This window comes from Phacochoerus africanus, chromosome 1 (assembly GCF_016906955.1).
Source record: "Phacochoerus africanus isolate WHEZ1 chromosome 1, ROS_Pafr_v1, whole genome shotgun sequence".
Taxonomy (NCBI): Eukaryota; Metazoa; Chordata; class Mammalia; order Artiodactyla; family Suidae; genus Phacochoerus; species Phacochoerus africanus.
This window is the reverse complement of record NC_062544.1, coordinates 242,722,497-242,747,734: the sequence shown is the minus strand read 5'-3', so window position 1 is coordinate 242,747,734 and position 25,238 is coordinate 242,722,497. Positions and strand designations below refer to the sequence as shown.

The following is a 25,238-nucleotide window of genomic DNA, read 5'->3' as shown; positions in this document are numbered from 1 at the left end:
CACTTCTTGATCCACTCCTCTGTCAATGGACATTTAGGTTGTTTTCATGTCTTGGCTATTGAAAATAGTGCTACAATGAACATTGGAGTACATGTGTCTTTGCGAGTCATGGTTTTCTCTGGATAGATGCCCAGGAGTGGGATTGCTGGATCAAATGGTAGTTCTATGTTTAGTTTTCTGAGAAATCTCCAGACTGTTTTCCACAGTGGTTGCACCCATTTACATTCCCACCAACAGTGTGATAGGGTTCCTTTTTCTGCACACCCTCTCTAGCACTTATTGGTTGTATACTTTTAGATGATGGCCATTCTGGCTGGTGTAAGGTGGTACCTCATAGAGGTTTTGATTTGCATTTCTTTAATAATGAGTGATATTGAACATCTTTTCATGAGTTTTTTGGCCATCTGCACGTCTACTTAGGAGAACTGTCTGTTTAGATCTTCTGCCCATTTATTGATAGGCTTGTTCGTTTGTTTGTTTGTTTGGTATGAAGCTGCAGAAGGTGTTTATAAATTTTGGAGATTAATCTCTTGTCAGTTGATTCATTTGCAAAGATGTTCTCCCATTCTGTAGGTTGTCTTTTCATGTTATTTAGGGTTTCCTTTGCTGTGCAGAAACTTTGAAGTTTGATTAGGTCCCATTTGTTTATTTTGGATTTTATCATCAATACTCTAAGACATGGATCTGAGAAGATGTTGCTGTGGTTTATGTCAGAGAGTGTTTGGTCTACGTTTTCCTCTAAGAGTTTTATAGTGTCTGGTCATATATTATGTCTTTCATCCATTTGGAGTTTATTTTTGTGGATGGTGTTAGGGAGTGTTCTCATTTCATTCTTTTCCATGTGGCTGTCCAGTTTTCCCAGCACCACTTATTGAACAAGCTGTCTTTTCTCCATTGCACATTCTTGCCTCCTTTGTCATAGATGAGTTGGCTGTAGGTGCGTGGGTTGAATTCTGGGCTTTCTATCCTGTTCCACTGATCTATATTTCTGTCTCTGTGCCAGTACCATACAGTTTTGATGATTGTTGCTTTTGTAGTTTGGCCTAAGGTCCGGGAGCCTGATTCCTCCAGCTCCATTTTTCTTTTTCAGGATGTCTTTCACTATTCTGGGTCTTTTGTGCTTCCAAACAAACTTTAAAATATTTTGTTCGAGTTTTGTGAAAAGTGTCCTTGGTAGTTTGATAGGGATTGCATTGAATCTGTAGATTGCCTTAGGTAGTATAGTCATTTTGATAATATTAACTCTTCCAAACCCTGAGCATGGTATCTCTTTCCATCTATTTGTGTCATCTTTGATTTCTTTCATCAGTGGCTTATAGTTTTCAGAGTACAGGTCTTTTGTCTCTTTAGGTAGGTTTGCTCTTAGGTATTTTATTCTTTTGGATGCTATGGTAAATGGGATTGCTTCTCTAATTTCTCTTTCTGCTCTTTCATTGTTAGTGTATAGAAATGCTGTCAATTTCTGTGTGTTAGTTTTGTATGCTGCAACTTTGCCAAATTCATGGATGAGCTCTACCAGTTTTCTCATAGAGTCTTTAGGATTCTCTAGGTATAGTATCATGTCATCTACAAATAGGGATAGTTTTACTTCTTCCTTTTCAATTGGGATTCCTTTTATCTCTTTTACTTGTCTGATTGCCGTGACTAGGACTTCCAGAACTTTGTTGAAGAGTAGTGGTGAGAGTGGCATTCTTGCCTTGTTCCTGATCTCAGCAGGAATTCTTTCAGCTTTTCACCATTGAGAATGATGTTAGCTGTTGGTTTGTCATATATGGACTTTATTGTGTTGAGGTAGGTTCCCTCTATGCCCAGTTTCTGAAGGTTTTTTATCAGAAATGGGTGTGGATTTTGTCTAAGGCTTTTTCAGTGTCTATTGAGAGGATCATATGATTTTTATTCTTCAGTTTGTTAATGTGATATATCACACTGATGGATTTGTGGATGTTAAAGCACTCTTGCATCCCTGAGATAAATCCCCCTTGATCACGATGTACAATCCTTTAAATGTATTGTATGCGGTTTGCTAGTATTTTGTTGAGGATTTTTGCATATATGTTCATCAGTGAAATTGGCCTGTAGTTTTCTTTTTTTGTGGTATCTTTGTCTGGTTTTGGGATCAGGGTGATGGTGGCCTCATAGAATGAGTTTGGGAGTATTCCTTCCTCTGCAATTTTTTGAAATAGTTTCAGAAGGATAGGTGTTAGCTCTTCTCTAAATGTTTGATAGAATTTACCTGTGAAGCCTTCTGGTCCTGGACTTCTGTTTGTTGGAAGTTTTTTAATCACAGTTTCAATTTCAGTTCTTGTGATTGGTGTATTCATCTTTTCTATTTCATCTTGGTTTAGTCTTGGAAGATTGTACTTTTCTAAGAATTTGTCCATTTCTTCACTTACAGCAAAGGACAGATCAACCAGACAGAAAATCAATAAGGAAATACTCATAAAATATTTTAAAGGAATGAAATTAAATATATTTGAAATAATATTCATTTATGTATTAGTAGCACAAACTTTATTAATTTAGGGTCTAATTTTAAGTCAGTTTATTTCAGTACTTGCTTTCAAATGATAATCACAACACACATAGGTGCAATATACATAAAATGCTGCATATAAGACTAGGTTGTTTTGATAAGTGTAAATCTATTTTTTAATACTGTTTCCAATGACTTTGTGTGATGTCCTTTTAGATTAGATTAAATCATCCTTACATTTCATATTCCAGTTGAAAAATAACTCACTTTAGGAACTGAAAACATATTTTTCCATATTCTATATTAATTTAATATACACATATATGTATACATGTATTTTTAAGTTTCCAACTCTAAATTGTCTTTAATTAACCCTATGCATTATTTGTCTGCACATAGTTCAAAATAGTTATCTGCAAAAATACGACCTAATGGAAAAATCTGAAGGAGCCCAACCTCAAAGGTTCTGTATTATAGGGCTACTGCTCTTATTAAACTTTTTGATATCAAAATTAAATTATTGATATGTAATCTTCAAAGAAGGGATTTATTCTGTTGGGGATTTGTGTATTATGTGAGGGGAGGGGTATTTCTGCATTAGAAAATTTAATCTTTATCTCAATTTCTCACCAAAAAGTTTCCTTTTTTAAAAAACATTAAGGCTGACTAATATGTCTTATATTTATGATAATTTATGTTCATATAAACTTCACAAGCAGCCTCATTAGGTAGGGTCAATTATTTTCATTTCAAAGATGAGGAAATTGAGGCAAAAAAGTTTAAGGTTTGTTATCGTGAACACAAATTCTTAATGATACCTAATTCCTAATGTAAATCTACTTCAGGGAGACTGCTGCAGTATCAAATTTATTTATTTTTTATCATTTATTTATACATATATTTTTTCTACTGTACAGCATGGTGACCCAGTTACACATACATGTATACGTTCTTTTTTCTCACATTAAGTGTTCCATCATAAGTGACTAGACAGAGTTCCCAGTGCTGCACAGCAGGATCCCATTGCTAATCCATCCCAAAGACTACATTCTGCATCTATTTACCCCAAGCTCCCAGTACCTCCCATGCCATCCCCTCCCTGCTTGGCAACCACAAGTCTATTCTGCAAGTCCATGATTTTCTTTTCTGTGGAAAAGTTCCTTTGTACTGGATATTAGATTCCAGATATAAGTGATATCATATGGTATTTGTCCTTCTCTTTCTGACTTACTCCACTCGATATGAGAGTCTCTAGTTCCATCCATGTTGCTGCAAAGGGTAATATGTCATTCTTTTTTATGGCCGAGTAGTAGTCCATTGTGTATATATATCACATCACCCTAATCTAATAATCTATCAGTGGACATTTGGGTTGTTTGCATGCCTTGGCTATTGTGAAAAGAGCTGCAATGAACATGTGGGTGCATGTGTCTTTTTTAAGGAAACTTTTATCTGGATATATGCCCAAGAGTGGGATTGCTGGGTCATATGGTAGTTCTATGTATAGTTTTCTAAGATACCTCCATACTGTTCTCTACAGTGGTTGGACCAGCTTACATTCTCATCAACAGTACAGGAGGTTTCCCTCTTCACCAAAACCCCTCCAGCAGTTGTTATTTGTGGACTTATTAATGATGGCCATTCTGACTGGTGTGAGGTGATATCTCATGGTAGTTTTGATTTGCATTTCCCTAATAATCAGTGATGTTGAGCGTTGTTTCAAGTGTTTGTTGGCCATCTGTATATCAAGACACCATCAAACTCCTGGAAGAGCACATAGGCAAAATATTCTCTGACATCAACTTTAGTAATGTTTTCTCAGGCCAGTCTCCCAAAACAGGAATAAAAGTAAAAATAAACCAATGGGACCTAATCAAACTGACAAGCTTTTCACAGCAAAGGAAACCAAAAAGAAAACAAAAAGACGACTTATAGAGTGGAATAAAATGGTTTCAAATGATACAACTGACAAGGGCCTAATCTCTAAAATATACAAACAATTTATACAACTCAACAGCAAAAAAGCCAACAACCCAATTGAAAAACGGGCAAAAGACCTGAAGAGACATTTCTACAATATCAAATTTAAAATGGGATTTATTTTGTTGGGGGTGAGTTAAATATATTTTATTATAATTCTTTCAAAACTGCTTACTCTACAGGCCAAATTGCTCTCGATAATCTCAGTCCTCCATTAATTGACACAGGCCATGTCGACGTCTTGACATTGTTTTTTTACATTGTGGCCTCATTATATGACCTGTTCATTAGCAACCCATTTTTTTAGGATTCTTTATTCTCAGATGTTTTTCAGTGGGTGCTACCAGGATTTTGGAAGAGAATTCCCTTTTTACAGGGAGTATACCACTTATTGCAATGCCTTTAGCATGCATCCTGACCCCTACCTGCTAATCACCAGTAATGCCTTTCTCCAGTAATAATTTGCAATGCTACCTAAATGCACTGAGAACCACTGAGCTAATGAAAGACAAATAAATCACCAACCCCTTGCAGTAGTTAGTAGTGTCTTTCATCTGTCTGATATCCATAAGAGTTTGAAATTACATTATCAGAGTTCCTATGGCTTGGCAGAAACGAATCTGACTAGTATCCATGAGGATGCAGGTTCGATCCCTAACCTCACTCATTAAATTAGGGATCCTGCCTTGCCCTGAGCTGCGGTGTAGGTCACAGACATAGCTTGGATCTGTTGTTGCTGTGGCTGTGGCATAGGCCAGCGGCTACAGCCCTGATTCAACCCCTAGCCTGGGAACCTCCATGTGCAGCAGGTGCAGCCCTAAAAAAAAGACAGACAAAAAAAAATGAAATTACATTAGAGAAGGGTTACAGGATTTAGCAAATAAAATAAAGAACATCCAGTTATCTGGTAAATTTATACTAAAGACAACATAATATGGAGTTCCCACTGTGGCCTAGTGGATTAAGGACTTGACATTGTCTATGTGAGGATGCAGGTTCAGTCCCTGGCCTCTTTCAGTAGGTTAAGGATCTGGCATTTCTGTGAGCTGCAGCTTAGGTCACAGATGCAACTCAGATCTGGTGTTTGCATGGCTGTGGTGTAAGCCAACAGCTGCAGCTCTTATTCCACCCCTAGCCAGGGAACTTCCGTATGCCACAGGTATAGCTGTAAAAAAATAAAAATAAAAATAAAAAAGACAATATAATGCTCATGTCACATGTTGGTCTGTCTTTAACCCACCAACTCAAGATCACTAACAGACTGGAATCTGAAAGATTTGAGATTTAGAAGAGCACATTGAAGTGACACATTTACATTTCAAATTTGTAATCTCTAGAGGAATACTCTCATTACATAGAAATCTAATTCCTATTAACAAATACTTAGTATACTGAAAATAACTAAAAACAACGGAAATGTATTTTTCTCCTGTTATAGATATTAGACATTATTTATAATTCAGCTATAATGTAATTGATTAATAAATTCCACAATTTCCTTTAAAAAAAAAGTCAGAAAGGGTCAAAAACTTAGGCAATATAGCAAATCAGACTATAATTATTTTATATCTAATTTCAAAAATGTGCATGAACTTAATTTCTTATGAATTACGAGATAAGGGAATTATAACAAGGAATGATTTTACTTTTCCTGGTTGAACTATGAAAATATAGAGCTGTAATATTTCACACAATCTCTATTGACATGACTGACCTTAAGAAGAAAAATGATAAGGTGTTATTATCACATAATGTGTTATCTCAATGGAATATATATTCATGCACAACAACTTTTCTGTTTGTTTTAGATATAAAAAATGACAATTATTTAAGGAAGATATGCCACAATAAATGAAAGACCTTTTAACCCCACAGTAAAGAAACATAACAAAGCCATTAGGAACAATGCCTCACGTTTAGGACAATGAAAGCTGCTATTAAATATGACAAGCTTTCACAGAAACAAAAGTAGTAATAAGTATAATCATAACAATAAAATAATATTTGTATTTAGTTTCTTTCAAGGAGTCAAAGTAATGGTCATCTTTTCTAAGTTAACAGTTTTGAATTATGTTAGCAAAAATAAACTCAGATAAAAATCTCTAAATATGAAGCAGATTATATTTAGAGTCACAGTTGTACATGCTTTTGTTTTTACATTTTCACATTTTACATAATTACATTTATGTCCCTTTTTCTTTCCTGTGCATGATGGTGTTATTCTTTTTCTTTATGATCTATTGTCCTTGAACCAAGCTTATTTTTACTTGACTTCAGTAAATCCATAATCAGCTAAAACTGCATCATTTTTGTTTTTCACAGCAGATAATAAAATCTGAATTTCTTGCAATCATTTCCCTGTTGTAAAATCACCATTTCTTTTGTATCTTTAAATAAGAACGCCATATAAATATGCTATAATTATCTCCACCTGGTATTCAGTGACGCTCCTTATGTTGAGTGTTTTCTCAGATGGTGATGAAACATTGCGATGTAGGAAATGCCTTGTGTGGGCAACACGGTACACATATGAGCTAATGTTAACTTTATGCTCAATGATAGATAACCCATCTAGCAGAGAAAGTGAAATTAATTTCACTGTTTTTTGAAAGTTACCTCAGCGCACTTTGTGGCCAACCATTTGGCGTTTTTGCAACACCTCTTAATGTTTAAGGGACTTCAGCTCTGCTGGCCCATTTTACTAAAGCCCTATAAAATCCATAACAAAACCAGCGTATTCACAGTTTATGACTTTCTTTCTGTGCTTTATTTAATCCAATGCACAATGTATAGGCCTTACCCGTTGAAAAATTCCTTGTAACTTTGCTTTTTCATAAAAACATCTCTAAAGATATAAGAAATACTGCTTTTTATTTAGCAACAACTTTCTCTACAGAAGCAAGATATAGAGAGAGTTTGGTATACCAGATTGACTTTAATCCTAGTCAAAGGTCAAAGAAAAATCAAATTTTAACTTATTTTAGATACAAACTTTGTATCAAAGAACAGAGAGAATTCTTTTCAATTTTAACTTATTTTAGGTGCAAAATTTGTGTCAAAGAACAAAGTAAAGTCTTTCCAAATCTGAACCTGGGAGAAATCTTAGGTCTACATATGAAAACTGTTGTGCCTGATGAGGGTTTCAGAGGTCTTAAATGAGATGCATTTCTTACAATCATCAGTGTAACTTGCTTTTAGGATATTGTTGTTACTTAAACTTAGTTATATCAGTGTTGCCCATACATTAATATTGCATGCATATTACATTTTATTTTAAAATGTAAGATTTCAGTGTATTTCAGATCACTGAGACAGGTAATTGTAATGCCACTATTCTAGAGCGCTAAGATTCTAATTCATATTCAGGAAGAGCAGTCTCCCATATAGGAAGTGGCTCATTATTTTTAATCTGTAGTGGGAAGATTTGGTCCTAGGAGTCCACCAGCTTTGTGATATCTCTCCCCACTCCAGACCTTACAAAAAAACGTGAATTTTTTTGAATGGATGATCTCTAAAGTCTTTTTCAGCTCTGATATTCTTTTATTCTATGATTCATTATAAAATTTGATGGATATACCCCCAAGTTGTTTACTTTTTATTTTTCACTTCTCTCTCAACAGACTTCTTAAAAATGAAAAAAGCATGTGGTTCTACCTATGCAAACTCTCATGTTACATCCCTAAAAGAAACGTGAAGCAAATTTAGAAGTGTGTATATTATTTTTCTTACCACTATTTCAAAAACATATGTAATCATTGCATAGTATAAAAGCTTTCTTCATTTAAGTTCTTGTACTGATATACCAGAGGTAAAGCACCGTTCCCCCTAGCGTAGCACAGATCTCAGATCCTATTGTGGCTATTTTCTGCATGTCTCTATCTCATGTGGAGATGAATTCTGCAGCTAGAAAACACCAATGACTTATATTTATATCCCCTTTGTCAAATGCAGGTTTAGAAATTTTATCTTACATTCTGATGCTTCTAAATCCTCTTTAATTTTAACTAGTTAAGAGTAACTTTCTTTTCAAAGAACTAGTTTTTTTTTAATTTATGAATAAAAATGCATTCCATTCCTTTTAATTTCAAAGCTGCCTTGTAAGGTTTGATGTCTTTGTTGGTTATAGGTTTTGTTCCAATAAAATGATCAACAACTTTTCCACAAAGAAGGCTTTATGATTAATGTCCATTTTTATCTCTTAAAAGGATCCTTCCCGGCCATTGGGGTGGAAACGTTTTGCCCCAGCTTCCTGAGGGCAGGGTTTTTAAATAGCATCCAGGCCCAGCATCCAGTGCCAGGGGGAGGATCTTTGCCCCCCAGGATTCCTGCTGGTAGGTATATCAGGTGAAGTTTTCTGCCACCATATGCAGCAGTAGGACTGTGCTCACAATTAATAGACCCACAGTAGAGAAATATATATTTATAATATATGTTGCTGAACAGAAATGCAAGTGACTTTTTAAATGCAGAAACCACATTTGTGATATCTAATACTCCAAGTCCATGATTTTCTTTTCTGTGGAAATGTTCATTTGTGCTGGATATTAGATTCCAGTTATAAGTGATATCATATGGTATTTGTCTTTCTCTTTCTGACTCATTTCACTCAGTATGAGAGTCTCTAGTTCCATCCATGCTGCTGCAAATGGCATTATTTCATTCCTTTTTATGGCTGAGTAGCATTCCATTGTGTATATATACCACATCTTCCTAATCCAATCATCTGTCGATGGACATTTGGGTTGTTTCCATGTCTTGACTATTGAGAATAGTGCTGCAATGAACATGAGGGTGCATGTGTCTTTTCCAAGGAAACTTTTGTCCGGATATATGCCCAAGAGTGGGATTGCAGGATCATATGGTAGTTCTATGTATAGATTTCTAAGGTATCTCCAGAATGTTCTCCATAGTGGCTGTACCAGTTTACATTCCCACCAGCAGTGCAGGAGGGTTCCCTTTTCTCCACAACCCCTCCAGCACTTATCTAATACTATGAAAATACTGTGACGAAGTGGAAGAAGGATCTGTAAACTGAGCAAATCAGCATACTGCTGCCTCTCCTTCTAGGAAAGTTTCTTCATATATAAAAACTACAGATACAGGTCTCCAATGTGTAACTCAAGACTAAAATAAGAATGAGTTTAAGCTGCTTGGAAGTGGCTAGAAAATAGAATTTAAAGCTCAGTGTTATTAACAGTAAAAGTAATTCCATATCTGGGTGAGTTCATAGAGATTTAAATAAAGTTCCATTTGACTAAAGAAAAATGATTTAAAAGAAGCTAGAAAGTAGCAAATTTGGAAAAAATTTTTGAGGAAGAAAAATAACATACAATTTTCCTTAAAAAATCCAATCTGACCAAAGCTATATTTTATCAATGAGAAAAACAAAATATAGGATATTGAGCGTTTTAAGATGCAATTTCAAAGTTTAGCAAATAACCTTGTAGATTATCCATAGTATTTTTTTAATTACAAATTGTTTTACTTTTGTCGTTTTGTAAATTACCCAGCTGCCTTCCTCCCTTGTACCTGAAGCAGAAAAATCCAGTTTATATTTTATATGTGTCTTAGTAAAATGGAATTAAAATATTGATTCTTAGAGTTTTTTTCTTGTGGCTTTTTATCATAGTTAATAATTATGCTATAATTATCAAAAGGACACCAATATTTTCAGGTGGCCTGGTCTAGCCAGCAAAATAATGGGAACATTTGTAAAACCTGGAAATACAATGGAAACAAAATCCCATCATACACATTTCTTGTTTTTCCTAACAAGATTATACCATCAAAACCTGGAGTTATTACACTGACCTTTTTCTTATGTCTTTAAATTACCCTTGCCTACTTAGTTAAAATATAAATACGCTTCAGTGTCATTTGGTTTTTATCATTAGATAACTACTGAAGTGGTTGGAGGCTTTGTGCCCAGCAATGCCACTGACAGAGTAAGAACCAAAATTATATGAAATAAAAACTAGCAATTTTAATTCTAATGAGTATTATACCATCTTTTTTCTCCCCAGAAACAAAAATGGTATCAGTTCACAGAAATTTTACTTTTGGTGGTGGTTGTGGTGATAATGGTGGTACTGCAAAAAAATAGAAATAAAAATCTCTATAAACTCAGCTCTCAAGAGTTTAGTCCAAATATAAAGATGTAGCATTCATATATATTATTAATATTTTGGTGATTGGAATTGATTAACGGATGATGTGTAGTTAAATGGCTTAATCTTTAACTCTTAATGACAAATATAGGTGCATTTAGGTTTGTTTGGCAGCAATGATGTTACAAAGTTCAGTAGTGACTTGAATTATTCAACATCACTGGTTAAAATGATAACTCTTGTCATTTAGCTGCTGAGAATTATAGAAGAAAGATGGTGTTTCTATAACACACACAGAAACAACTTTCCAGAGAGGGATCTAAAAGAACACTCTAGCAATGTATTCTTCTAGGCTTTTAGCCAAATTTGCCTCTAACTTTCATAAGGAGAGAAAACTCAGTTCAGTTTTCATGACTTACATACAAATCAGGTGTAACAAAATTGCTTCATAAAAAATTTATAGATCTAAACTTGCTCCTGTTCCCTCAAACTGAAATTAACTCAACTCACTTTTCCTGGCTTATATCACTTTGATAAGTGATCCTTGTACATTTTCTCTGGTACTTTTCAGGAATAACTCATATGATTCCAAAGGTAATTTTATCCTCTTCCGTTCGACTATACCTTAATTCCCAAGAATTCTCTTTATAATTCTGTGTAAAGAGGAATGAAGCACTGATCATGAGAAATTTTTATTGTTTTATATTAAAAAAAATCCTAAAGTATTTCTTTGTTTTCCTATACTGGGTGAGTCTTCAGGTTTAGGACATTAATTTGAGGGCAGGAAGCAATATCACGGCACTTTAAATAACTGGCCAAAACTTGATGCCTATTAGACAGAAATGAATTTGCTTTCTACCATTTGATTATATGTCACAGGGCTTTTAGGGTCTTATAAGGCATTTGATATGTCATTCAAGGAATCACAAAACTTGTTCTAATTATGGTGCTAATTTAATTCCCAGTTACTTCCTTAATCAAATTTAAATGAGATGTATGATAATGTCTTGTATAAAATAGCTTCTTTGCATTCATGTCATACTGTGCTATAAAGGAGCAATACTATGCAGCATGTATTTTTACACTAACTGCAATAATAAGAATCATTGAATTGTGAGAGCCAGAAAGCAGACAAGCCCGAAATCAGTATTTATGTAATAGTTGTCAGTTGTTTACATAACCTTCCTCATTTCTAGAAAGGTCATAGGAAGGGTTATTATTCGTAGTGTCAAATAGAGAAGAACACCAGGAAATAAATAGCAAGTATATTCATAAGTTTATTGCAATGCCTTTCAAATAGTAGTCACCCTGTGAAGTAAGAAAATCCCAGGAGAGAAGAGAAAGAAGGCAGGAAGAGTGGGGAGGGAAGCTTTGAGAAGAGGATGGAGAAAGAAAGGAGCAATTAGAAGGGCATAACAAATTATATTTTTTAAATCAAACTTTTCCTTATTGTATTACTCCCTATTAAAATCAAATCTACTTCTTTGAAAAGAATTGATACCCCTCTTACAAATATGTTATCAGGGATATACTCTAAATTGATAAGCTTACTCTCTGCTCTAGTTATTTTACTTTTTTTTGTTTGTTTCTCTAGTCAAACAGTATTTGCAAGTGGGTTAGGGTTAGGGTTAGAACATATTAAATACCATAGAGTATTGATCATACATAGGGTCTTAGATTTATGGGTCACCTTATGACAGACTTTTCCTTTATATTTTTGGTGGCATCATCTGCTTACCATACACACAGACAATCAGAGTTGTAAAGTCATTTAGAAATAGAATTCTGCACTAATAATGATGGAATAACAATACATGGAAGTTTCAGTGATTCGTTCTTCTCTGCCACTTCACAGCAATGACTGCCTGACATATGTGTACTTTAAATTTACATAAGATCCAAACATTGCAATGTGTCTTGAGAGCTAGACTTATTTATAAAAGCAATATTTTTATTTATCTTAAAATTACTCAGAAAATAATAGGTTGAGTATGACTAGATCAACAAAATTGTACCTTATATTTTTGTAGAAGTTTTCTGTTAATTGTGGTAGACTTGATAATATTTTTCATTAATGAAGCAACTCAAATATATATTTTAGATTCTAGGCCAAACTCAGATATATGCCTTAAACTAAGATGCCCTTTTTCATTTATAAGCAAAGTCTATGCAAGAGAAAGCATAGGAAATAGCCAGCATGTGGGATTTAGAAATAGATAAATTCTGAAAAAAAAAAAAACAGTGTTGAAGGTCTTCCTAATAGTTCCTTTGTGGTTAATCTTGGAAGTTCTTTAATTGCTGAGGGGATGTTCTTCTGAAACACTATCTCGGGTTGTCTGCCTGTGCTTTAAATATAATGCTACATATAAAACACCTCTTATGACGTTTCTCTTCATTTCATGCCATGTGTTAGGTGCAAGGTAAATGGCAAAAATGGGGTAAATAGCTGTCTTCACCCTCTTGCTTTGTCAGTTTCAGGAGACTTTCACTCTGCTTACTCTGAATCAATTTAAAAAAAGAAATGCAAACACATGAGGACTCAAAGACCAAATTTGCAGTTACTAAGTATATAATTGATAGTAATATTTAATTTTTTTTACCTTTGGAAAGAGATTTGGATGACTCTTATACTCAAATAGCCAGACTTTTTCATATCCTCATTATTATCCCCTGACTAGTATTGTTAAGATACGACTTCAGGGAGTTCCCGTCGTGGCCCAGTGGTTAACGAATCCGACTAGGAACCATGAGGTTGCGGGTTCGGTCCCTGCCCTTGCTCAGTGGGTTAACGATCCGGCGTTGCTGTGAGTTGCTGTGAGCTGTGGTGTAGGTCGCAGACGCGGCTCAGATCCCACGTTGCTGTGGCTCTGGCATAGGCCAGTGGCTACAGCTCCGATTCGACCCCTAGCCTGGGAACCTCCATATGCCGCGGAAGCGGCCCAAAGAAATAGTAAAAAGACAAAAAAAAAAAAAAGATACGAGCTCACAATTGAGTTTTCTATAAACTAATAACAGTTCCAATCAGACCATTTCTATAGCAAAGGACTTACGGTGCTGAGCCAATATTAGAATGTCTTCAAAGTCTATTAACAATGATATCAGTATTTTCTTTTCCATATTTCATGTGAAATCCTATTTGGTATGGAATCAGGACAGATATTGTATGTAGTATTATCCAGTCAAGAAATTTTTATTGACATATAGTGCAGATATTACAAATAAGCCAGGAAAAATAAAGAAAGCTGAAGTTGCAAAGAATCTAGGATCTAGTAAATATAATACTATCAGGTTTTGATACATTTAGAGGATTGCAGAAAAGCAGAAATGCAAATACATAAGACTGGGTGAGAGACTTTGAAGGGATATACAATGAGTTAAGGAAAATTGACAGGAACTCAGTATGCCAAGGGAAATCAGTAGTGGAAAAGTACATACCTTTTAAATACAATCAAAGCAAACAGCAGTTCAGAAAAATCAAAGTAAACCATTTCATTTCTCTATATGTTTAGGCATCCTAAAACAAGTCAGCCACTTTGTTTTAGATCTGCATTTGGACATTTCGAAATTAATCACTTTTGACAAAATTTCTACTTGCTAAAATTCTGAGGATGATTATTGTTTTTATACTTTTCTGTAGTATATACAACAATTTGCCTCATTTTGTCTTTAGCAAATATTGCCTCATTTTGTCTTTAGCAAATATAAATATACATAGATAAATCATGGTGGTTTACTTTTTACATAAGAGGTCTTTGGGGGGGAATTTTAATTGCAGGGTATATATTTTATATATTTCCACAGCTGAGAACTTTGCCAATTAACCTGAATAAGAGGTGTGAGTATTTTTCTTTATGCCTACTTAAACCAGAAGTTAATTTATAATAGGAATAAAAAAAACTGGATTAAATGAGCAAAATAAAATCCTGAATAAATGATTCAAAATGTAAACCATAGTGAAAAGAAAAACCTTCAACGGCATTTCTAAAGCCTGGTTTATTTCTTGCCATTTGCGTGATTTCAAGACCCAGTAGGCCCTGTCAGTACTCATCTGCACAGTTCTGTCTCCTAGAAAACCCTCTTGCTCGCAAGCATGTGCAGCTTCAGACTTCAGAAGGAAACCCTGTACACTGCAACTATTTAAAAATGGATAGGAACGCTGAGGCAGGATCAGGCAGGAGACCAAGATTTTTCTATTTCTAGACTGAGAAAAGGCATAGAGAAGAGATGATGACTGATCAAATTCCAAAAAGAATATACCCAGACAACAAAAGCTTTTATTGGGTATTTCTAGTTATACACTCATAAACAACACTTTAAAGTATTTGCAGCCCTGTTATTGTTAGGTTAGAGTTAGGTTTAAAACACTTTTGGTCATATATTGACAGATTCCAAAACCAATGCAAAAAAGGACTAGCCAGATAAGATTAAGATTGTATTCCATTTGCTTCTTCTGTTACTTAAAGTCAGTGAGTTCCAAAGAGCATTCACATCATCCTTTGGTCCTTCAGCTTACTTGAGAAGAAACACACAAAATGTTAGAAAATGATTTAAAACTTAAGGCAGACAACTTGAAGATATTACTTGGAAAAAGAAAAGTCAGGATGGGAACATATACAAAGGGTGGGTATAATTCGAACCTTCAAATAACATTGAGTTTATAAAAACTTTAATCTGGAGTTCCCGTCGTGGCGCAGTGGTTAACGAATCCGACTAGGAACCATGAGGTTGCGGGTTCAGTCCCTGCCCTTGCTCAGTGGGTTAACGATCCGGCGTTGCCGTGAGCTGTGGTGTAGGTTGCAGACGCGGCTCAGATCCCATGTTGCTGTGGCTCTGGCATAGGCCAGTGGCTACAGCTCCGATTCGACCCCTAGCCTGGGAACCTCCATATGCCGCGGGAGTGGCCGAAGAAATAGCAACAACAACAACAACAACAAAAGACAAAAACAAAAACAAAAAAAAAACTTTAATCTGTTGCAGAGTCTGTGGGTTTAAGGACTCCTGTAGACAGATGATCCTGATGTTGTGGTAGAGGTCATAGACTCAGGTTCCTTCTGGTATATTATACTTTGTTTCTTAGCCAAAAATAACATAGACTCTCTTCTCCAAGAAAAATGGACACATGATCATAAAGATAAATGTTACATACAATTTCTGGAGGTCTCTGGACACCCAAAAGTCCATAATTGAAGAATTTCAGATTATTAAAAACTCAGTGTTTTATATATATACTTATGGTTAACTGACATCATGAGCAGTAGCATCTTTATGTAAGACTATACATTTAAAAGAAAAAAAGAAAACAAAGCAGCAGGATGCATTTGATACCAAGCTCTTGAACATTTACAAAGAGAATTTTTTTTTCTGCCAGAAAGACCTGAAAGATCTTAAAAGAGCCTTTAAATACTCTCCAGATTTTTTTTTACTAGTTCTTTTTACTTTTCTATTTTCAGATTCCTTAAATAGTTTTAGCCTTTGACTTTAGCTATGCTTTCTTATTAACATAAATGCTTCTTTTATCTAAATAGCACTTGAATAAGTATGAATCTTAAAAATCCAGACTTTTTATATATGACAGTTTAAATTCTCAGTTGAGAACATATATCTACCCCCTAGAGATGTTCGTTTTATTACTACAAATCATGCCATCTATTTTGGTCCTATGTAAAGAAACTACCAACACTTTCAAAAGATTCAGCCAAGAGTCATTTTCTTCTTGCAAAGAAAAGTTCTAAAAAACTTTACACAGCTTGCTATACGAGCTGAGTCTCCATGTGAGTCAGTGTTTAATCTTTGTGTTGGCGGGATTGTCCTGTCAGTATATTTTCACCTTAATGGGAAACATGATAAGAAACTGAGCTGCTTAAATATCTTTTGCCCTCTCACAGGGCAGCATGCTAGCTGGGCCATATAAGACCATAAGCAAGGTAGGGAAAGCCCAGCTCTGTTATAAAACATGTCTCTTGTCTCAGTGTTCATTCTCTTTGCATTGTAGGACAAAGCACAGTGGAAGTTGCCCTGTGCCACAGTGTTAGCTTTTTATAGTTCTATTCACAGAGGTCGTACAAAAAGTGTATTTAGCAAAATTGAACAATAAAAAATAAATAAGCCCTTCAAAAGAATTGCAGAAAAGATTTAAAAATAAGTAGTAACTCTACTGGGGGGAAAAAGGAAAGTAGATGGTGATTTAATTTACATCATATGTATGATTTATTTAACAATGTTTTCTGTTATAGTTAAAATCTCACCATAAATAACCTATGTGTTTAGAATTAAATATATCCTGTAGAGAGGTTAGTTTGATTTTTAAATTTTCTGTTGATTTTCTTTTGATTAGTAAATAATACAAAAGACCAAAAGGCTGAATATTTGATCACTTATGTAATCATAACATACTTTTGAAGCCAGCAAAGCATTTGAAATACAACTGGAAAATATGACACCTTCTTCCAAAATCTTTAGGATTCTCTCTTAAAATATTTCTTTGTAAAGGAACCTTAAGATCATTATCACAAACTGATGTTTGGGAGATGGGGAAAGCAAAATCGAAAGGCTTTTCCGGCAAGTTTCCTTAGCACATATTTCCTGTTTATATTGATTATCATAAGGCTTTATGGGGCTTTAAAATCCTAGAACTTCTCAAGGGCAAAACGTATTTGACAGCAACACAGTGCCCTGTCCATCATGGCTTTCATGAATGTGTTTCTAAGATGAGGGCATAGAGATTTGGGATAATGCTTTGTATTCTCTGAGTTAACTAATGAAGGCCCAAGCATTATTTGGGAGGTATGACAAGATGGCCAAGCATTCAGACTCTGGAGCCAGACTGCCTGGCTTCAAGCCCGGGCTCTGCTAATTGCTCAGTGTGTATCCTTGGACAAGTTCCTTAAACCCTCAGTACATCCATAATCTTATCTGTTAAATTGAACTAATGATTATACTCACCACAGGGGTTGGTGTGAGGATTAAATGAGTTAACACATGTAAAGCCCTTAGAAAAAATGCCTGGCACATTGAAAACTTTATTTTTTTAAAGTCAGTTGCTGTTACATATGTGATGCTTTAGATGTAGTATATATTTTTAAATTACCCACAGAAAAAGTTTTCACAGAAAGAAACCAAGAAAAAAAGTGGCATAAAATTATTTATTAAACATGCAGTTTAATTTGGTTTTGAACTTACCACATATTTTCTGCTTAAAGCCTATATTTTGAAATTTCACAGTATTTCAGTCATGAAATTCTCTGTGTTTTGTTCATTGATACCTAGTCATAACTAAACTATTGATTATTATATAATCAATTGTTTCTTTCATAATAATTAGAAAGCTAAAATCATAGGTCAGCTAATTTCAATGCATATGCTTTTAATTTGATCATCATCACATATTACTTTTGTAAATTGTAAAATTTTGCAGTATGGTTAGCGTCTTACATTGAAAACATGGCCTAGCATCAGGCATCTTTGGCAGTGATTTTCTTTGTCAACAAAACACTCCTAGTTAAGGAGAAATCATTTTGCCCATATGTAATTTCCAGTAGAAAGAAAGACACTACTGACTATTACTGAAATTAATTGCTATGGATGGTGTCTGCCACTGCTTTCTAAAACTCTAAGGAAAATTATGTTCTGTTCTTTAGCCTTACCGCTTTGATTTACTCTAAAACAAATCTAGAAACACTACTGTTTTCATAAATGTAAATCAACCCTCCTAATGTCTGTTCTGCTGTTTTATCATAGAATAAAATAATTTATTCTTCAGTGTTAATCCAAGTGTATTTGGATCATTTCTGAATTTAAAAAGTATAATTTATAGAAAAAGTATGGTAGAACCAAATCAGCATAGTTATTATATAGATTTAGGGATTTCAAATAGTTCTAAGGTTAAAATCAATTCCAGATTAACCTAAGACATATTGGTACAGAACAAAACTGTAACTAGAATACAGAAGACACAGATGGCTTTAGTTAGGAATGAGAATCTACTTCATACAGAAGCTACTTCTAAGAAACTATGTATATTAGTTTTTTTAATGAAAAAAATATCTGTTTTGATTATTTTACTCTATGCTAGGTAAAACCAACTTGTTCTTTAAATTCAAACCTGTCAGTTTCAAGTGTATATGATTTAAGTGGGTCTTTGAGACAGTCAAGAAAACTCCTGAATACATTGAGCTTAATCATTTTCAGTAATGAACCTTCTTAATTTTAAATACTACTTCTTAACCTAGGATTCAAGTCAGTAAGGTAAGATATAATACATTTATCCATTCATTCTTTAACCTGTATTGGGTGGTTCAATATTTATGGTACACATTCTTATTTAATCTCACATCTCACTAAATAAAGGAAGTAGAGGCCATATTACCCCTCTTAGGCCCCACATATTCCAGTACCCCTTCCCTAGAGCTGGGCTAAGTAAATAAGAATTTGGTTTTATGCCTGAGGCACTTAGACACTTCACAAGGTGGCATAACCTGTCTCACCTGGACTGCAGGGTCTTGCTCTGGTTCACAGTGCTTTTCTTCCTGTATCCAGGTTCCCTCCCAGAGGAGCCACCAGTTCTCTTGTGTGGCACTCGGTTTCTCCCTTATCTCCAGCTGACTAAACTTTTTCTGTACCAGTTAATTTTTCCAACTACTAATAGAATAAAGACAGTTTTCTAATAAGTAAATAAATAAAAATAAATAAATAAAAGAAGTGGACTAAGACCTCCTCCACTGTGATTTAATTCATCTCAAGAGATGGAGGAGGTTTTAATGCTATGTAAAAATATACATATACAAATATACAAATGAAAAATATATATAATGTACAAATGAGAGGACTGAAGTAGTGAGGTGAGTTATGAAAAGTCTCTTGCCCAAAATGGAAAGGTATTCAGTAGCCTACTGTCTGATTCTAACCCCACGTCTTCTAACTGCACTGTGCTAAGCACACAAGGTGGGAGATACTAAACCATCTCAAGTCACATGGGTCACAAAGATTTCAGTATTAAAACCAAGAATTAACCATATCAAATAAAACATATAACTAGCAGTTGTTTTTACTTTGCTGTAGGATTTAAAAGAATCTTCACATCAGTACCAAAATACAATAAAATTTGTAAAGATCCATTTTTATAAAATGATTTTATTTACATAGTAGACAATTATAATAAGGGGGAAGCAGGTAAATGTGCCCAAATGGAAAATGAAATGTGTACTAATATTTTAGAGTGGTGACTATTGTCAGACACTGTGTCAGTTATATGGTTTTTTCATCTACTCCTTTGAAATATCATATTTGTAATATGTAATGTTATCCTCATCTTATAGATGCAAAAATTGAAAGAGCTAAAATAACTACCCAAGATTATGCAGGTAGCATAGCTGAAATTTGAATTGTTTTTTCCTTTGAAACCGCATATTTTATACACAAATAATTAAGGATTAAAGTCTATTGAATTGCCATTCCATAATTTCAGTAACTCTGCCCTAGGTCTAGAATTATTCTTAGAAAACATCTTTATTTGTTCCTTCTGGCATTCTAGGCTGAAAGATTAGAGTACCTATTCTGTATCTTAATCTCTGCCAGCTGTAAATAGTGAATTTACAGAAAAGAATTAAGCACTATCCTGACGTCAATGGCATTTTAGAGTGGGAGGAAGACACCTATGTAGTTTGTATCAATGCCATACTGAATAAGTTATATATGTAATTGTTTGATTAAGATGTAAAGGAAGAGAAAATAAGCAATCAAGTCTTCCTAAAGCAAAATGTGATTAACGGGAGAATTTATGATGGAGATGGAAATTAAGTTCCTTTTTTTTAATAAGTATATGATTTTACCAGATAGTGAGAAAGCAATCTTCCAAAGAGGAGAGGAAGGTCCAAGTCAAGTCACACTTAGCGAATTAGAGTGCCCTAGAGAATGTGAAAAACAGGAGGTCGGGAAACAGGGTTGTAAAAGATGAGAGTGGAAACAAAGCTAGAGGAGAGATTGTGAAGGAGAGTTAATTAATTGCCAAGCAGTCTAGAGTTTAATCCTGCAGCAAACAATACGATATATCAAACAGTCTTTAAGGGAGGGCTGAGACATTAGCCCTGAAAAAGTAATTGACCGCATATTTATTTCTCTCCCCCTTTCCACTAAACACTCCATGAGAGCAGGATCTTGTACTGACTGAGGATGTCTCTCCAGAAACCAAAAGAGTACCTGATGCACAACAGACACTTAAATATGTATGTCTGCTCTCTCAATGAACGTTTAAAATAATGATTGTACAAGTGTTAACTAGTATAATCAGTAAACAATGTAATAAGTTAAGCAAGAGAAAACAAGGGCGGAATGTGCATAGTGATAATAGATTTTGTATAAAATCCATACCACTTAATACTTTATGGACTAACAAGGGTTTGATAAAATAGGGAACCCAATATTACAATAGAATTTCAAACCTGGGTAACCAGATAGATAGTGATGTTTTAACCAAAACAGGAATATAAGAGGAAAAAAAGTTCAAGGGAAATTTTTCAAGTTTGTATATTTGAACTCACTGAGGATAAGATTCATTTGGGACATGATCTGATAATCACCTGGCAACAGTGTTAAGAAGAAAACAATCCTCCAATTTTAGTACTTATCTTATGAAAGCAAATAATTATTTAATATATAATTTTGTTCGAACTTATGTCATCCATATCTTTTGAATGCTTTAGAGGGATAAGAAAATTATTTCATTTATTATCAAATCCACTCAAGATTATAATTATAATTCACCATCAGTACAGCAGAGACAGGGAGACAGAAATAGATTAAATAACTATTTAAAAAAATCCTGAATTGCAACTTGGTGAGAATAAATACAGGCAACATAACTATCAATCCAAATTATTACCATAAATTTTGTTACCTGTTGGACAAAATATAGATGTGATATAACGTTAAATAAACTGTAAATCTAAATGTTAAATCTATGATAGAGTTTTGGGGTTATTGAGGTTTGTTTAGATTCTTCATATTACTGACTGCATATTAGAAATTTCCAAACTGGCACAAAACACTACATCCAGAACAAATTCATTACTTATACGAAAATGTTGAATCTGTAATCTCCTTACACGTCTTCTCTGAGACCAATAAAAGGCAGCACTGTTTCACTCAACAAAATATTTTTTCTCCAGATTTCCCTGGAACATATGTTTCCTTCAACAACCTCACAAAGAAAGTACAGTCTTATTACCACATAGTTTCTCAGCACCATCTATGTCAAAATCATTATAAGTATTGAGAAACTGTAAATTTGAAAAGGAGTCATTAGCTAATAGTCTATTAAAGTCCCAATTAAAGAAAATTATTGTTCTCTGTAACAGAAAGAGATATGAGATTTTGTAATTTATTGTGTTCAGAATATAAGTGATTTCTTACAGGGTCTTGATTCCAATGCAGTTTAAATATCCATATGTATGTCTGCATTATTCATGAAGGAAAATCAAAGAAATTCACTTTTTGTGTGACTTATAAAAGTATTTTTGAAGATCTCCTAATTCAGACTGATGAGTCTTCTGAAAAAGAACTGAAGATTTTGAGACTTAACATTTAAGAATCCTGGAGCTTGTCCATTGACTTCAGTACAATGCAAATACTAAGTTAATCCTGTGACATGAAGCACTTAGGGAAACAGGCTTAAACTATAAAAATGGAAATAAACTGAAATATTTTGAAAATACAAAAATAGAGAATCACGTGCAAATGTTTTTTCCAAGAGCAAAAATTCAAGATAAAATGTTTACGTAATGTGAGAAAAAAGAATGTATACATGTTTGTGTAGCTGGGTCACCATGCTGTATAGTAGAAAATTGATAGAACGCTGTAAACCAGCTATAACAGAAAAAATAAAAATCGTTATATTTTAAAAATTTAAAAAAATTTTAAATAAAAATAAATAATATAGGAAAAGCACTGCTACCAATAGACTTCTGTCACCTAACTGCATATTTGAAGAATACCATCCTAACTTTCATAATTTCCCTTATACTTAACTATTTTCTTGATTATAAAATGTAATCATGGTCTGTAAGCTTTAATCTTCACAGTGTAACTAACTTCCCTAAAGGAAACCACTAGGAAACAAATTATAGGTTAGATGCCAGCAGTATTCTAAAAAAACAACTCTTTGGTTTAATAACACCTGCTTTCAATTGATGCTACTGAATAAAATAACAAAAGATCCAAGTTCAGGTGTGAAACTTTTCACATGAAACCTGAGGGGAGTCTTCATTTGACTCTTTATTATCTTTAATGAGATGAAACGTGTCACTGATGAATTTTAAGATTGTGTAAAGAATCTCCCAAGGAGTTATAGATAGAACTAATTTCAGAGTACTTTATATTAACATAGATTAGAATCTTGCTGAAATACTTCAGTGTTAACTCTTAGGAATTGTGAAATTGATGAGAAAAACCAACTTGTTTCTATGAAGCTCCTACTCGGCTAAGCTCTGTGGAAAGTAACCTTGAGAAACCCAGTGAATGAGGATACAGGGTATCTATGTGAATATAAGAAAGAAAAACCACCTGATGCAAAACCAGGCACATAATTTGTAATGCAGACAATAGGTGTGATGGGAATGCAACTACAGGAACTGTCACTGTGGGATAGGAAATGTCACTGTGGGAGACTTTCCAGGAAGAGATTCAGTGTATAAATTCTAGGGAGGTATGGGGGTGTGATTAGGGAAAGAAGCAAGTTGGAGGATAATCCTGTCAGTGTAATACTAAAAGGAAAGGCAGAGGAGACAGGACTGAACAAGTATAGGTGATAATGACAAGTGATGAGGCAGTAGATGATAAGGCTAGTTAGGAGAAAGTAGGTCCATCCCCCAGAGGGGAATGATGAACAGGCGGGGCCTTATATCTCTGATCCATAAACCATGTCTGAGAGGCACCTATGACTAAAGGTCAAGAGTTTCAGCTCTGAAACGGACTGTCTGATACTGACCCTTGCTAGCTGTTTGACTTCAGGCAAGTAATTTAATTTTCTATGTCTCAATGTCCCTGTCTGTGTAATAGGGATAATAATAGTATGTTGGTATTCTTAGGGAATGTCAGGGGTATTTAAATATATTTTTAAAAACTAGATATGTTTCTCTGACAGCAATGGTCAAGATAGATTGAAAAGAACTCAGGCAGTGATTATAATAACCCCAAATTTCCCTTTAACATCCATAATCCATTATCATTCAAACAAATATTGGGCCCATAATCGTCATATTGAAGTATAAAGATGACCTTTCATTTTCCCTGCCTTGTTAACCAAGTGTTGACATCAGGCTCCTGCCTCCAAACTCTCTGAAACCAATAGCCAAATAAAAGATTTCATGACAAACATTGAGATTTAAAACGTGGATCTTCTAGATCCTGCCTATAGCAGAGCTGACAGTTCATTTGACCTCAGTATTTTCTGATAAGGTTTTTATCTGTATTTGAGTGAAATTAATGACTTTGAGGAACATTGTAGAGATTTTCCAGAATGGAGAACTTCTTTGGGTTCTAATTCTATGCATCATAAATTGGGAGCTTTATTACTACATTTAACCTTTAGCATATCTTTCTTTAAAATACATATTCAAATGTAAAATCTAGCATTTCCAGGCATTGTACTAATTTGTTACTGTCACCTTTTCTAACCCTCAAGGCTTCGAGTTCATAAAAGGGACATGAATTACAATATGAGATCTAATATTTCCATCATTGGTACACATAATTTCTTATCAGATCTTCTTTGTGCTCATGAGAAAAAACCTCTGTGCATAGTGCAGATTAAATTGCTAAAAATTCCAACGAGAAGCAAGAAATATAGAAGTAAAAAGTAAATATGTCATACATGTTTATTTCAGATAAATATCATTTTTCCTCCCTAAAATGAGTTTATCTTTTAAAGTTGGGCAAATGGGCAGAACAAATAGATTCTTTTCTTTGCAACAAATCAGTTATTTAGGTCCAATATTCTACCTAATAGAGGTGTATTGTGAACTGCAACAGTTGCAAATAGATCTGATGAAAAAGAATAAATGATGTTCAGTTTTTGACTTTTTTCAGTTTCTGACTTCAGCTTCTGCACTAGACTACAAAATCAGAGTTACTTATTTTTCATGTACTGCCATCATTGTTCTGTTGATCTAATCTATGTCCAATAAAGAGATGATCAAGAACTATTACAAATCCCACTAACTTTGTAGCATTCATCAATCTACTGACATTTTCCTACTTAAAAGCTCTTAAAAGTAGACAATGACTGATGGTTTATAATTTCTTAAAGAGAATTTATGAAATCCTCCTTTCTGCTTTGCCTTAGGAATATTTCAAAACTGCCCAGTCTAATGCAATTCAGCCATAATTACCTCATCACTGGAGGATAAGTTGTACCACAGCTGCCAAAGCAACTCCAGTAACTGCTTAAACCATGACTTTAGCTTGCTGATTATCTCTTAGGGAAAAGCTAGGCCAAAAAGAACATAATCTAAACAAGTGATTGCAGGGCTTTAGAGAAGAAGATGCTTAATTCCTTTGTAGTTTATATTGTAACTCATGTTCTTTTTATGAACTGAAAAGAAATAATGCTGTAAAGAAATGGAGAAGTGCCTATGTTTAATATGAGTATGCTTATAGAAGCATGTTGGAAAAAGAAGTTCCTATTA

General features: G+C 34.2%; 1 protein-coding gene across 1 annotated transcript in view; it reads left to right on the top strand.

Moving 5' to 3' along the window:
• LOC125111271 (ephrin type-A receptor 6) overlaps positions 1-25,238 on the top strand; it is a 656,452-nt gene that overhangs the window by 546,402 nt on the left and 84,812 nt on the right. Inside the window, exon 12 of the mRNA XM_047753191.1 lies at positions 8,659-8,784. Within this exon, the coding sequence (XP_047609147.1) occupies positions 8,659-8,784 (126 nt within the window). The remainder of the gene's footprint in view (positions 1-8,658; positions 8,785-25,238) is intronic.